General features: G+C 40.1%; 1 protein-coding gene across 7 annotated transcripts in view; it reads left to right on the top strand.

The window, feature by feature from the left end:
• Positions 1–13,069, top strand: part of DIP2A (disco interacting protein 2 homolog A) — a 124,401-nt gene that overhangs the window by 95,235 nt on the left and 16,097 nt on the right. For 3 of the 7 annotated variants that reach the window (XM_076341960.1, XM_076341959.1, XM_076341957.1), the window contains 10 exons: positions 2,543–2,679; positions 4,087–4,167; positions 4,353–4,480; positions 6,534–6,648; positions 7,813–8,014; positions 8,583–8,692; positions 8,831–8,911; positions 11,478–11,601; positions 12,434–12,555; positions 12,874–12,985. In XM_076341960.1, coding sequence (XP_076198075.1) covers positions 2,543–2,679; positions 4,087–4,167; positions 4,353–4,480; positions 6,534–6,648; positions 7,813–8,014; positions 8,583–8,692; positions 8,831–8,911; positions 11,478–11,601; positions 12,434–12,555; positions 12,874–12,985 — 1,212 coding nt within the window. Of the gene's footprint in view, positions 1–2,542; positions 2,680–4,086; positions 4,168–4,352; positions 4,485–6,533; positions 6,679–7,812; positions 8,015–8,582; positions 8,693–8,830; positions 8,912–11,477; positions 11,602–12,433; positions 12,556–12,873; positions 12,986–13,069 lie in introns of those variants that run through there. The other 4 variants (XM_076341958.1, XM_076341961.1, XM_076341962.1 and 1 more) reach the window with 4 other exon arrangements.

The raw sequence follows: 13,069 nt of genomic DNA, 5'->3' as shown, positions 1-13,069 counted from the left end.
TGCACAGTAAGATTCTCATCCTCTGCCAGAAATCTCATGGCAGGGCTAAGTGCTGAGAGTCACCATCTATAAGAATGTACATGTGGACTCATTTGAAGAAAGCAAGCTTTCTTACCAGTAATCAGTATTCTTCGTGTGTGTAGTCCACATGTACATTCCCGTCCCATTTGCTTTTCCCTTCTCTCTAATTCTTTTTCAGATGCAATGCTGTTGAGAGAGACTGAAATGGTGGTAGATGCACTCTCTTGTATGTCACACATGAAGCAGGAAAAGAAGGAGAAGCGAGAGTACAGGCTCTACAGATACTGCAAAAGGAAAACCTTGCAGTATCACATGGCAGGGCAGAACTATGCCTGCTGTTAGAATGTACGTGTATCATACATTGGTTACTGGTAAGTATTTTTTTTTTACTTGATTAGGGTGATAGGATTGTCCTTGGGCTTCATGGATGGAGCATCATTTGGGGACTGTAGGCTAATCTGTTGGTTTTTCCATGTTTGTGAATGAGTTGAGGACTGTAACATTTGCGTATGCCTACAAATTGTTGCACTTTCTCCAGTTATTAACACTTCTCTCCGCATCATTGCTTAAGCGTTACATACAGAGTTCTGAGGTTAACTCAAGTTATTTCCTGTAGTAACAAACTATTTATTCTGTTTCAATTTACCATTAAGTTTTAAACAGCCTTTTTTTCCAGTTTCTCCTCCTAAATTGCAAAATGTGTTTTTTGCACAACTAACTGATAGTTCATACTGTATAATTTAATTCCAACCTTCTAGTTCATACATATTATTTTCAGCAACTGAAACTGTTGTTCTAATTTGGACTTGGACCTGTACCAGAATTTGAGTGGCGTCTCCTTATTTGGTCACCAAAGGTTATCATTGCATGGTTCCAAACATTTTTTTAATAAATGCTAGTTGTTCTGATAAATAATTTTTATGAAACAAAGATAATTTAGAGGTTGATCTATTGGTAGCATGAATTATTGTCTCTCCTGTTCAGATCTAAGTTGTTGAGAACTGAAGACTTCTCTGAGATTAGAAAATGTACCTATGAAGCTTTTCTACCAGCAGAGTTCTTGGTCCGTGCTTGCAGCAAAGCTGGCTTTATCATGTATTAGTATTAACGGAAATGTGCCGCTTTCCATTTATGATTTCTCTTCATGCTAGTTGAACAGTGGTAAAAGAAAGGGCTATCTGTATATCACTTAAGATTGGCTAAATTAGAAAACAGTAATACAGTCCTTCATAATGGGTGTTGTAAGCCCAGATAACTGGGCTTCCCATCTGACATATGTTCCGTGGCCAAAACATTCAAAAGGTCCTGATGGAAATAAGACAATTAAATAAATTTCTGATATCTCTGGGGTTGCATGGTTATTTTCTTTTCTTTAATACAGTATGCATGACCACAAAGTACTCTGATAATCTGAGTTGGAAGCAGATGCAATGGGAGAGGGCAGAACATTAATTTATGGTATAGTCTGTGTTATCTTTCAAAGGCTCTGTTTATTTTGTATTGACCCAGGTAGCCATTTTGATTTCTTTGTTAATCTTGAGTCTTAAGTGCTAAGCTAAGCTTCCTTGCTCCATTGTGCCTTCTCCCTCCATATCCTTTTTCCTTTCCCTTTCAGACTGGGAAAGGACAAATCCAGACTGCTTAAGCAAGGGCTCTACTTAGCCAGAGAAACCTCTGAGGAAACAGTGGCTTCAGAAGTAAAATATAACCAGTGTCCAGAGCAAAGCTCAGTGTAATATTTGGTTTACAAGTGTGTATATCCTTGATTAAAAATAAGAAAATTTCAGTGTAGGAAGACTTCTGAGATTTCAGAAGAAAATTGGTAAGGGTAATAGCAGTAGGACCTTTATGAAATTCAATCCTTTTAGTGAGTTGAAGAAGGTCATCAAACTGAGGATAGGGAAGAGATAATATGTAGTCACAGGAGTAAGTTCAGTAAGGGACAACTCTGTGAGATGTCTGTGGTCTCCAAATCATAGTTGGCAGACTGGCCTGCTTTAAAAGAAGATGGGACATAACACAGAAAAATCATTGACCCGACAGTGAGAGTATAAAATAGCCTGGTTTTCTCTCCATTTCTAATGTGTTTCTCACATAAATTAAGGGATGATAGTATGAATACCAAAGTGTGCGATCAATAAAAGGAATGGAATGTCTGTAATTGGTATCTTCTTATTTTTCATCTTTATTCTCGTATATGCTTATACTTGATCAAACCATCTGCCTTCATGTTGAAAAGCAATTGCAACAGTTTTGGATTCAGTTGCAGCTGATGTGTAGGCTGTGAAGCCCTGTAAGAAAAAAAAAATTGCATTTGTGAACTTGCATCTTTAATCTTGGAGAACACATTACACAGGCTGCCAAAAAGATAGATAGAGCTCTCTTGCATGCTGTGTTTTTGCTGCAGCTGATAGATAATTGATATTAAAATCTTTATCTGCCTGTCAGTGGCAAAGCAACTTCTGTGTCAGCTGCTGAAGCATACCAATGCTGTGATTCTGTGTTCTTCCTCTCCCTTTAGCGAACGTGTGTGTTGTGAAGGTGGATGGGACTCCTTATCTGTGTAAAGCCGATGAGGTTGGAGAAATATGTGTGAATTCAGGTGCAACTGGGATGGCATATTTCGGCCTCCTCGGAATCACCAAGAATGTGTTCGAGGTTTGTATTTCCCTTTGTAATATAAAGTTTCATCATTACATTTCTAGTATTTCTTTTTGCAAATAAACTTATTTGTTCCTTAAACTTGCTTTTTTATTTTATTAGAAAAAGCCATGGCCAAATACACTTTGCTTCATTGTCTATCAGAACTTGAAATTCTGTCTTTTATAACCAAAAATAGAAAGCACCATCAGCAGTCAATCAGCTGCCTCTGTGTTCTGCTATCCAGTGTTGTGCCTATGTTAGCATTTAAATTCACCTTAGTTCTGTATTAACACAGCAGTCTTATGTAAAGTTACCTGAAGACATTTCAAGTTTATTGATGCACAGCTTGGGATGTAGAGTTAGAAGTTAGTCTGATATTTGTGAGCTTCTTCATACAATCAAAATGCATTTGTGCAGATATAGTAAATTATTTAGAAAAGCTTCCTTTGTGTATTGCAAACAGTATGTGCTTTTCAAAATCAACTTTAGTGTTGATTTGCTGTAATGCTTAGAACACTAAACAGTTTGCTGTTGGACATATGAAATTATGTATATGGAAGAAGAGATAGTAAGGATGATAGCATAACAGTCGTAAGCCTTGTAGTTTGTCAAAGTAAAGCTTTTGCTTTAATTTGTACCCCAATTTCATGGTTTTCCTTTTCTGGCAAGAAAGGAGTGAAAGTCCTTTGGGAGTCACACACACAGTAGTGTTACACTGGGCAGCAGTTTGAAGACTTGGCTGAAGTATGGAGTTCTACCAGAGAGATGAAAGAAATCCTGACCATAGTCTTCTCTGAAAAAAGCTCTTTCTGTCAGCTTGCCCAGCCTTAGCACTTTAAACAGCTTAGCTTTCAGCACTGTCCTTAGCTAGCGAGAGAGCCATCGAGAAACCTGATGTAATGGAAGACTTGGGGCGTGGGGGGAAGGCAAGGAAACCTCCTGAGCAGATGAGAGGAACTTGCTGATGAGCTTAATGCTTTTGCTCTGGTTCTCTGTTGTAGGCAGTCCCATAATTGCAGCAAACTTAACTTTCTTAAAGTTCTGATAGTGTAGCGTTTGTCGCAATTGAAGTGATATGTCTGGGTACATATCTCATCGGGGATGTTAATAGTAGCAACAGAAAGACTTTCTGATTAAGTGCTATATGAGTGCATACTATAAAACCTGATTTAAAAAGCGCTGTGAGCTCTTGTTATGAAGGCTAAGTAGCTGAGAAAAAGATAAGGCGGCTACCACAGACTTAAGAATTGGTGTGTTCTTCATATTCAGAAAGCTGTTGCTCATACTTGACATGATAGTAACTGTTGTCATTGTGTAATTTTTCAACTCTGTAGAGCTGCAATGAAACAGAGGCAGAAAGCATTTTAACTTCACTTTTCTTATCAGTACTGTGAGTGTCTGAATATTTATGTGTTCTTTCAGGCCATTCCACTGACCGCAGCCGGCGTGCCTGTTTCAGACCAACCCTTTACAAGAACAGGATTGCTTGGCTTTGTGGGTCCTGTAAGTGTGAATGAGCCATCTGGGGCCCTGCTTTGTCCTGATTCCCAACTCTTAAGTGATGCCGCTGAATTCAGCAGAATTCTGTGCCAGGGCAGTGACCTCAATATTGTTGGCTTTAGTCAGGCATGTATCGCTGGGAGTCTGGAGGTTTTTCCCCTCTATTTCTAATCCTGTCTTCTTTTCAGGACTATTTGGTGTTTGTGGTAGGAAAATTGGATGGCCTAATGACAGTTAGTGGCCGCAGGCACAATGCGGATGATGTGGTAGCCACTGCATTGGCAGTCGAACCCATGAAGTTTGTCTATCGTGGAAGGTGAGTATACTAAAAACTTCACCACTGCTGATTGGACTTCATTGCTCCTTTTTTCACCCGCAAATGATCAACAAGTAACATAGTGTACACAGGAGCTCTGCATGTGAATTTTTACATGTGTATTTTGTAGGAAAGGTGGCACTAGGTTGTGATATGCCAGATAAGAACTTGGCTGTCCCTGCTAACTTGGAAGACAAATATTGACACCCTGCTTCATGCATAATAGATTTAAAATTACTTTCACATAATATAAGCATAGATCTTCAAGTGTCTATTTAAAACTTCTTTCAAAGCTTCTCTTAAGACAGTCAAATGAAGCTTGTATGCCAAATGTAAAACACAACTCCCCTTTGTCCACCTGAGCCTTTCATGCAGAGTGGCCTAGGGAAGAACTTTGCAGCATGTTCTAAAGAACAAACTAGGAGTGCTGAGGCTGCCGAAGGACCTTCAGAGATAGCATGTGTTGTATCACCAACCTTATTGCTCTTTGGTGGTCAACGGCTCAATGTCCACATGGACATCAGTGACAAGTGGTGTCCCTCGGGGGGGGTCCGTATTGGGACCAGTCCCGTTTAATATCTTCATCAATGACATAGTTGGATCGAGTGCACCCTCAGCAAATTTGCAGATGACACCAAGCTGAGTGGTGCGGTTGACATGCCTGAGGGACGGGATGCCATCCAGAGGGACCTGGACAAGCTCAAGACATGGGCCCATGTGAACCTTATGAGGTTCAACAAGGCCAAGTGCAAGGTCCTGCACCTGGGTCGGGGCAACCCCTGGCATCAATACAGGCTGGGGGATGAAGGGATTGAGAGCAGCCCTTCCGAGAAGGACTTGGGGGTACTGGTGGATGAAAAGCTGGACATGAGCCAGCAGCAATGTGCGCTCACAGCCCAGCCAACTATATCCTGGGCTGCATCAAAAGAAGCGTGGCCAGCAGGTCAAGGGAGGTGATTCTGCCCCTCTACTCTGCTCTGGTGAGACCCCACCTGGAGTACTGCGTCCAGCTCTGGAGTCCTCAGGACAGGAAAGGTATGGGCCTGTTGGAGCAGGTCCAGAGGAGGGCCACAAAAATGATCAGGGGGATGGAACACCTCTCCTATGAGGAAGGGCTGTGAGAGAGTTGGTGGTGTTCAGCCTAGAGAAGAGAAGGCTCTGAGGAGACGTTATTGCGGGCTTTCAATACTTAAAGGGGTCTTATAAGAAAGATGGGGACAGACTTTTTAATAGGGTCTGTAGTGATAAGACAGGGAGTAATGATTTTAAACTAAAAGAGGGTAGGTTCAGATTAGATATAAGGAAGAAATTTTTTGTGATGAGGGTGGTGAAACACTGGAAGAGGTTGCCCAGAGAGGTGGTGGATGCCCCATCCCTGGAAACATTCAAGGTCAGGCTGGACAAGGCTCTGAGCAACCTGATGTAGTTGAAGATGTCCCTGCTCATTGCAGGGGGGTTGGACTAGATGATCTTTAAAGGTCCCTTCTGACATGAACCATTCTATAATTTTATGAAAGTCAAACTTTCCTCATTTTTGCATCACTTGTGCAATTCACATATCATAAAAATAATGGCACATACCTGGTTGACGCATTATTAATATTTTATCCTAGAAGATGCAAGCCTAAAACTAACTTAATTCACAAAGGGGAGTAAGTTTTTTTCAGTGCAAGCATTGACAGACATGCTGGTCAGTAATTTGGCATAGTTGTCTTTCATGAGGGACATCATATGTAGGTGCAACAGGTTTAGTGTGCACGACAGAGTTATATAGGCAAGGTTTGCACAGCCCCTGCATGTATGGAACCTGCCTGTGTTAAACGCTTACTACGTTGGTGACTGCAAGTTCACTTGACCCCCAACAGAAATAAATTACAGTAATGAACCTACATTTGTTCTAAATTTGTCTGTGATTTTGTGATGAGCTGGCATGAATAATGCTTGTGTGTTGAAACAGTACCATTAAAGGTTGCAGTCATTTCCACATTATAATAAACCATGCTATGTTCATCATATGTTGCATCCTATCATTCTTCTGTCCTTTGCGTTTTAGGATAGCAGTGTTTTCTGTGACCGTTTTGCATGATGATCGAATAGTGCTTGTGGCAGAGCAGCGCCCTGATGCATCAGAGGAGGATAGTTTTCAGTGGATGAGCAGGGTTCTACAGGTAGTCAGTCTGTCCTTTCTCTCTTTCCAGGTGAATAAGGCTGATGTATGAAATGAGAATCTTAGAGCATCTTTTTTTCCATAAGAAAAACCTATCCGTGTAACTACAGACAGTTGTAATAAGCTGACTTCTGACTGTATTTCAGGGTTGATAGTTAACAAACTTGTAAAAACTAAGACTTCTTTTCAGAATGTTTAACTTCGTACTGCTAGGATTCTTAAAGTCCTAAGGATGATAGTTTTTGTTTTAATTCTACATATCTCTACTGATTTCATACTGGCTGGGAGAGTTAAGTCTGAAAATGTTTAAGGGTATACTTAGTGCCAAGTATCAAAACAGACCCTAAAATCTTTTTATGTCACTAACATCATTATTCTAGATCTCCAACCACAAGCATTAAAAACTTTTTCCCTTGATTACTTTATTGTGTTTTTGTGGGGGGCCAGGAGGGAGGAGAATTCTGGTAGATTTGCGTTTGAGGATTTCAGAATTAATCGATCAATTCTAAGGAAGTAAAAAGTGAGAGAGCAATTATGGAAGAAGACTCTGGTGAAGGGACAACTGAAGGGAAGGCTAGAGAGAACAACTTAAGGGAAGATGCTTCTTAAAAGTAAGGCAGTTGTGTAATAATGGTTTCTGTCTAATTTCAGCTTTATAATCTTTTTGGAGGGAACATCTGATAATAGGCTGTTTTTCATGGGAGAAAATACTTTTATTTCTCTTTTTAGAAGTGTCATAGCTAAAATAGACACTTAAGTTTTAGGCAGCAAGATATTTCCCTATTCTTGTGGTTTTATGTTCTACTGCGCTTTTGTGATTGTGCCATACGTGCTAAATCTTCTGTGGTATAATTTTGACTTTTTAAAATCTCTGCACTTTTTGCCCACTTTTAAGAGACTTTCCTAATCCCTGATGTGCAGGTGGCATCCCCTTGATAGAGTGCACAAGCAAAATCCTGGGTCTGCTCCTGCTCCCACTGAAGTCATGGCGCAACTTCTATGAGTTCAGTGAGTGCAGAATTGGACCCTTTATTTGCAAATTGTGGTGCAAGTAAAAATGTTAATGTTATAAAATGACTTGAATTCAAATTCTTGCTCTAGCTACATCCCATCTGATAACGTGGAATGGTTTTTTGTTTGTTTGGTTTTTTTCCTTTTTATCAAGGCAATTGATAGCATTCACCAAGTGGGCGTCTACTGTCTTGCCTTGGTGCCAGCCAACACTTTGCCAAAGGCTCCACTTGGAGGAATTCATATTTCAGAAACCAAGCAGCGCTTTTTAGAGGGTGCTCTGCACCCTTGTAATGTCTTGATGTGTCCACATACTTGCGTTACTAACCTGCCTAAGCCTCGACAGAAACAACCAGGTGAGTAAACCAGAGCATGCTCTTTAGTTCTGCGTGTCTGTCTCTGAGGGTATGCATGGAGTATGATCTAGAGGCAACATGACAGCTCAGGGCTGTGTATGTTGGATGGCTTTAAGCTGCCTAACTTGGCAGAGCTAGTGGTGTTGTCAGAGCAGCCCAGAGCTCAGTGAGAGCATTATGGTCTGCCTCGAATCCTAGGTAAATGCAAGGACGTACAGCACGTACCCATTTCATGCTTCTGTAGCTATGTTATAAATCGTTCCTGTGCTGACCATCTTGCGAAGGATGGTAACTTGCATAATAAAACTGAAGTACAGACAGACCTCAATTTGCTGAATCAGTAGTAGACTGATTTTTAATGTACCATACTGATAATGGACTGATTTTTAGTGTACCGTACTATCCTCTTCTCTCTTTTTCTATGCAATACGATCCTTCGTTTTAGCTTTTCATCTTTTCAGATCTATGTTACATATGGCATTTATAGTAATCTGCAGGCTGAATTATAGATTATTACATGTTCCTTGCATTATTTTTCCTCATTTTGCACTGTTTTTTCAAAATGCAGATGTTGGTCCTGCTTCAATGATAGTAGGAAACCTTGTTGCTGGGAAGAGAATTGCACAAGCCTCAGGGAGAGATGTTACCCAGTTGGAGGATAACGACCAGGCAAGAAAGGTAACACTGATGTCCCGGTATTATTAAGTATTTGAATTGGCTTCTCAAAATGAGAGAAGACCAGTTATGGTATTCTGCTGAAACTAAGCATGGTGCATTTTGAGTGAATCTGAGTGTCTCCTTTTTTTCCTGTTTCAGTTCCTGTATTTAGCAGATGTTCTTCAGTGGCGAGCTCAGACAACTCCAGATCATCCCCTCTTCCTTTTGTTGAATTCCAAGGTGAGATGCACTTTAGGTCATACTTGGAGATTGAGATCAGTAAAAGATTGTTTGGATTCTAAGAAAATTCCAGCTAGAAGTCTTTTCCTAAAATGCTTCAGGTTATGTTGATGATGTGGGATGTCATGGTTTTGAAGCAGACAAAAATTGCTAGTTAGCAAGCAGCATAGTTTTTCCACATCTGGAATTTTATTCCACATCTTTTATTCCACATTTGGAATTTCAGTATGCATTCTGCCTAGCTTAAAACACTGCAGTAATTGCATTTCCTCTTGGAACACAACTTTTGTCATATTAATGGAAGCCGCAATTCTGTCTTCCTCCCTGAGCACAAGGGTAACTGGAAGTCAGAGCTGGAGTATTTTTTACTTAGAAGATCTAGAGCCTAAGTAGAGAACCCTTGGGACAGCTTTGGAATCAAGTTTTCCAGGAGCACTGCACACCCTTCAGGAGACACTGATGCTTTGTCTTCGGCTAGGCTCTGCCCCTGAAAAGGATGGCACTTACAGTCACTCAAATGTGAACAAGTAAATGCATCTGTTTTGGAGTACAGGCTCTGTGTACTTACAGGCTCTATATACTTATTTTATTAAAGGGCTGTCTGAGCCCTTACGACATATGACAAGGCAACAGTCATGTTTCTCGGTAAATACATCATTTTTGCTCATAGCCACTCTGCTCTGCATGTGACTGTCAGTAGTTTTGGAGCATTCACGTACCCTGTGCGTCCAACACTTCATAAAGGGGTGTGAAAAAATGTGAACTTTTGCATGTTCCTCAGTATTTCAGCCTCCCTGGGCTTGAGGAGCACTATTGCTGTGCATATTTCAGAAAACTCAAATATTTGAGAGTCTTCTACTGCTGTTCTGGCACTTTTTCATTCCCCTTCTTTCTTTCCAGGAGGCAAAGTTTGTCAATTTTTGTTTGAGCCTGTACTCAGTAGCTACCCTTCCAGTGACAATAACAGCACAGTGACAAATTGGGTCTACCTTGTGCTGTGCTGTATCACAGACGTGAGATAGGGAACGTGCTTTCAGAAGGCCCAGCAGCAGTCCTTGGGAAGTGACGGATTTGCCTTTGGGTCTCTCATTCAGACAGGCAAAATGGTTTAGGAGATGGTTCAAAGTTCTGACTTTTCTCATGAGACTCTGCTTTAACAGAAGAAACTGTTTCAACATGGTTATTGTTAAAAGCCACAGAATTGGTTTATTCTTCTCTCAGAGCGAAGAGGCTTTTGAAGGAAGTTTTCGATTTTGAAGAAGCCCCTTTCTGGGTCACTTTGTTCAGGCAATTTTTACCCTTCACAAGGAGAGTCTGCAAAAAGGAAACACAAAACTTAGGCACAAAGAAATTATCTGTTGGTGAACACGTGCTTTAAATAGCTGGGACTATTAAGCTACAGTGCTAAACGTTAGTGTGTTCACAGCTCTCCATGAGAAACCCTTTTGGTTTACACTTTTTCATGTCAATATTTTTCTCCCAAGTCCTTGAGCTGCTACTGTTCCTATATCAACAGTACACTGTATTTACTGTTCTTATTTTGCATGACTTTAGCTCCCAGGCTTTAACAACAGTTCCCTTAGTAAAACTGAGCAGAGTGCCAGTGCCGTCCTGCATCAAACTAGGCCTTGGATCAGACAGCTATGCACTTGGGCTGAGGATTACATGTGGCAGTTCGTCTTGGACTTGAAGCCGAATACTTGTATAGCAGACATTTGCTGTGATAATCCTTATCTGTATAGCAGGAGGCTTCATTCAGTCTCTGACTGTTTTCCTCTGAGGTGGTTGTCCCACCAGTTTTTCTTGAATCAGATTGTAGTCTTGGAAAAACGGATATATCCCAACCTCACAGGCTTAAGGCTAAAGCATCGCTTCCTAGGCTGGATAGCAAAAGGATGTTTTCTGTCTTCACATCAAAAGCTGGACTAAGCCTTTTGGAATCCCCATGACTTTGTGACTGCCTAAGCAATCCAAAGATACAGTTGCTTCCATGTGAAGACTTTCTAGATGCATAGTTGCGGGAAATATACTTTCTACAAGATAGACAGTAGATGCACTGAAGCAGAAGTGACAGTACATGCCAACCACAGCTCAGGTTGCCTCTATGACCCTTTAAAAGAATATCTGTATCAGAGACATCAGCAGAGTTCCCTTTGCGCTTTTAAGACTGCTGATTGCAAAAGCATCCAGAGGTTTGGCTGTGCATGGTAGGGTAAAGTTGATGCAGTGCTTCACTTACTGCTAAAACAATTGTGGTGTTAACTGTGTGTTCTCCCTTGGGCTGTGAAATTTCAAATATTTGTAAGGTATTCTTTTTGTGGTACCAAATACATTCAGAAGCTGCTTCACTGTCTGATGTTCAAAATAATATGTATAAAATTCTCTAGCGTTCTAAAAGTTCATGGTACCAGCAGCATGGTTTCCAAAACACTGAGACAGAGTCTTTAAAAGTGCTTGCTATATTGTTAAAATAAGGACAATGAAATATTGCATCTGCAACATGTACTTTATTCAGTTTCAAACTGTTCTCCATGAAGTTTTCTGATGTTGCTTCTGTTTTGTGCAGGGCACTGTAGCTAGCACTGCATCGTGCATACAGTTGCACAAAAAAGCAGAGAGAGTGGCAGTTGCACTGATGGAGAAAGGACGACTGAATGTTGGTGACCATGTGGCCCTGGTTTATCCTCCAGGTAAGGCAGTACAGACAGCAAAAGTCAAAGTCAGACATCACAAGAAAAGAAACAACTCTTGCCAAGATAGAGCATTCAAACATCCATTTAACATAGTGGTATATGGCAGTGACTTAGATTTCAAGGAAGAGACTTCCTTTTTGTCATTTTATTATGAAGTTGCTTCTCCAAGTGGCAAACTACATTTACCAAACATTTCATCTAACTGCTCCAGATGTCTGGGCAGTTATGCAAGAGTAGTTTGATTTAAACCACATGAAAGATTCTCGTTTTTCTCAGAGAATGGAATAAAACTGCATATGTATCTGTTGAAAGCTAGATTAGGGATGTCAGTGTATGAACACCCTTTCTTTTCTGAATGGCTGTCTCTAGAAGTGAAATCTGGACCCCAGACTCGCATTACTAGTATGTATTTACAAGTGTACCTCAGGAAAAAAGTATTACCTCGTAAAAGTAAGATGACTGCATATTTCAGAGTCATAATTGTGAAAAATAAATGTATGCTTTTTTAAAGAATCTGAGTCGTCATCTTCATAACCTACAATGCCTTGTTTTGTTATTTTTATTATTTTATACTACCTGTCCATGAAAATATATCCCTACATACTTAAAGTTTGTAGGGTTTGAATAATTTTTGCTAACACTCAAACACAAAATATTTTAACCTTATAGAATTGGGCATGGCCAAGAACAGCCTGTTGATTTGAAGAGACCTTTGTGACAAATCCTTACATCTTAATAAAATAAATCAGTGTGTATTTTGATTTTGGTGAAAGAGTTTGGCCTTTTGTTCTAATAAAAATGGCTTTAATTTCACAAATATCCTTTACAGGAGTAGACTTGATAGCAACTTTCTATGGCTGCTTATATGCTGGCTGTATACCTATCACCGTTCGCCCACCTCATCCACAGAATCTTGCTACCACTCTGCCCACTGTCAAAATGATTGTAGAGGTATGTATAAGACATTCGTCTCCTAATGCTTTTGGTGGGTGTAGGATGGTTGATGCAGACTGATAAATTGTTTTGCCACAGTCAATGTAAAATAAGCTAGGAAAAAAAAATAATCAGTATGCTGTGGCTGAGTTAATAAATACTTTTTCAGAAACTCATTTAAAATGTTCTTTCTATCGTTGTAATTTATTTTGCTTTGTTGCCAATGTTTTTCTTCATCTATTCAGCTTACTGGTTATCTCATCTGGATGGATATGAAATCACTCCAGCATTCATTCACTAGTTTTATAAATGTTTTTAATGCTGTGTCTTTTACAGGTCAGTAAGTCTGCATGTATACTGACCACACAAGTGATAATGAAACTGCTGAAGTCCAAGGAGGCTGCAACAGCTGTAGATATTAAAACATGGCCCACTATTTTGGATACAGGTACAGAATGTTCACCCACTAGCCAAAATGTAAATAGTTTGATGACTGATTTATTTATTTTGTTATACCGTAACTGCCTAATTG

The sequence above is a fragment of the Aptenodytes patagonicus genome, chromosome 6 (assembly GCF_965638725.1).
Source record: "Aptenodytes patagonicus chromosome 6, bAptPat1.pri.cur, whole genome shotgun sequence".
In the NCBI taxonomy this organism is placed as follows: Eukaryota; Metazoa; Chordata; class Aves; order Sphenisciformes; family Spheniscidae; genus Aptenodytes; species Aptenodytes patagonicus.
This window is presented reverse-complemented; position numbering and strand designations above follow the sequence as displayed.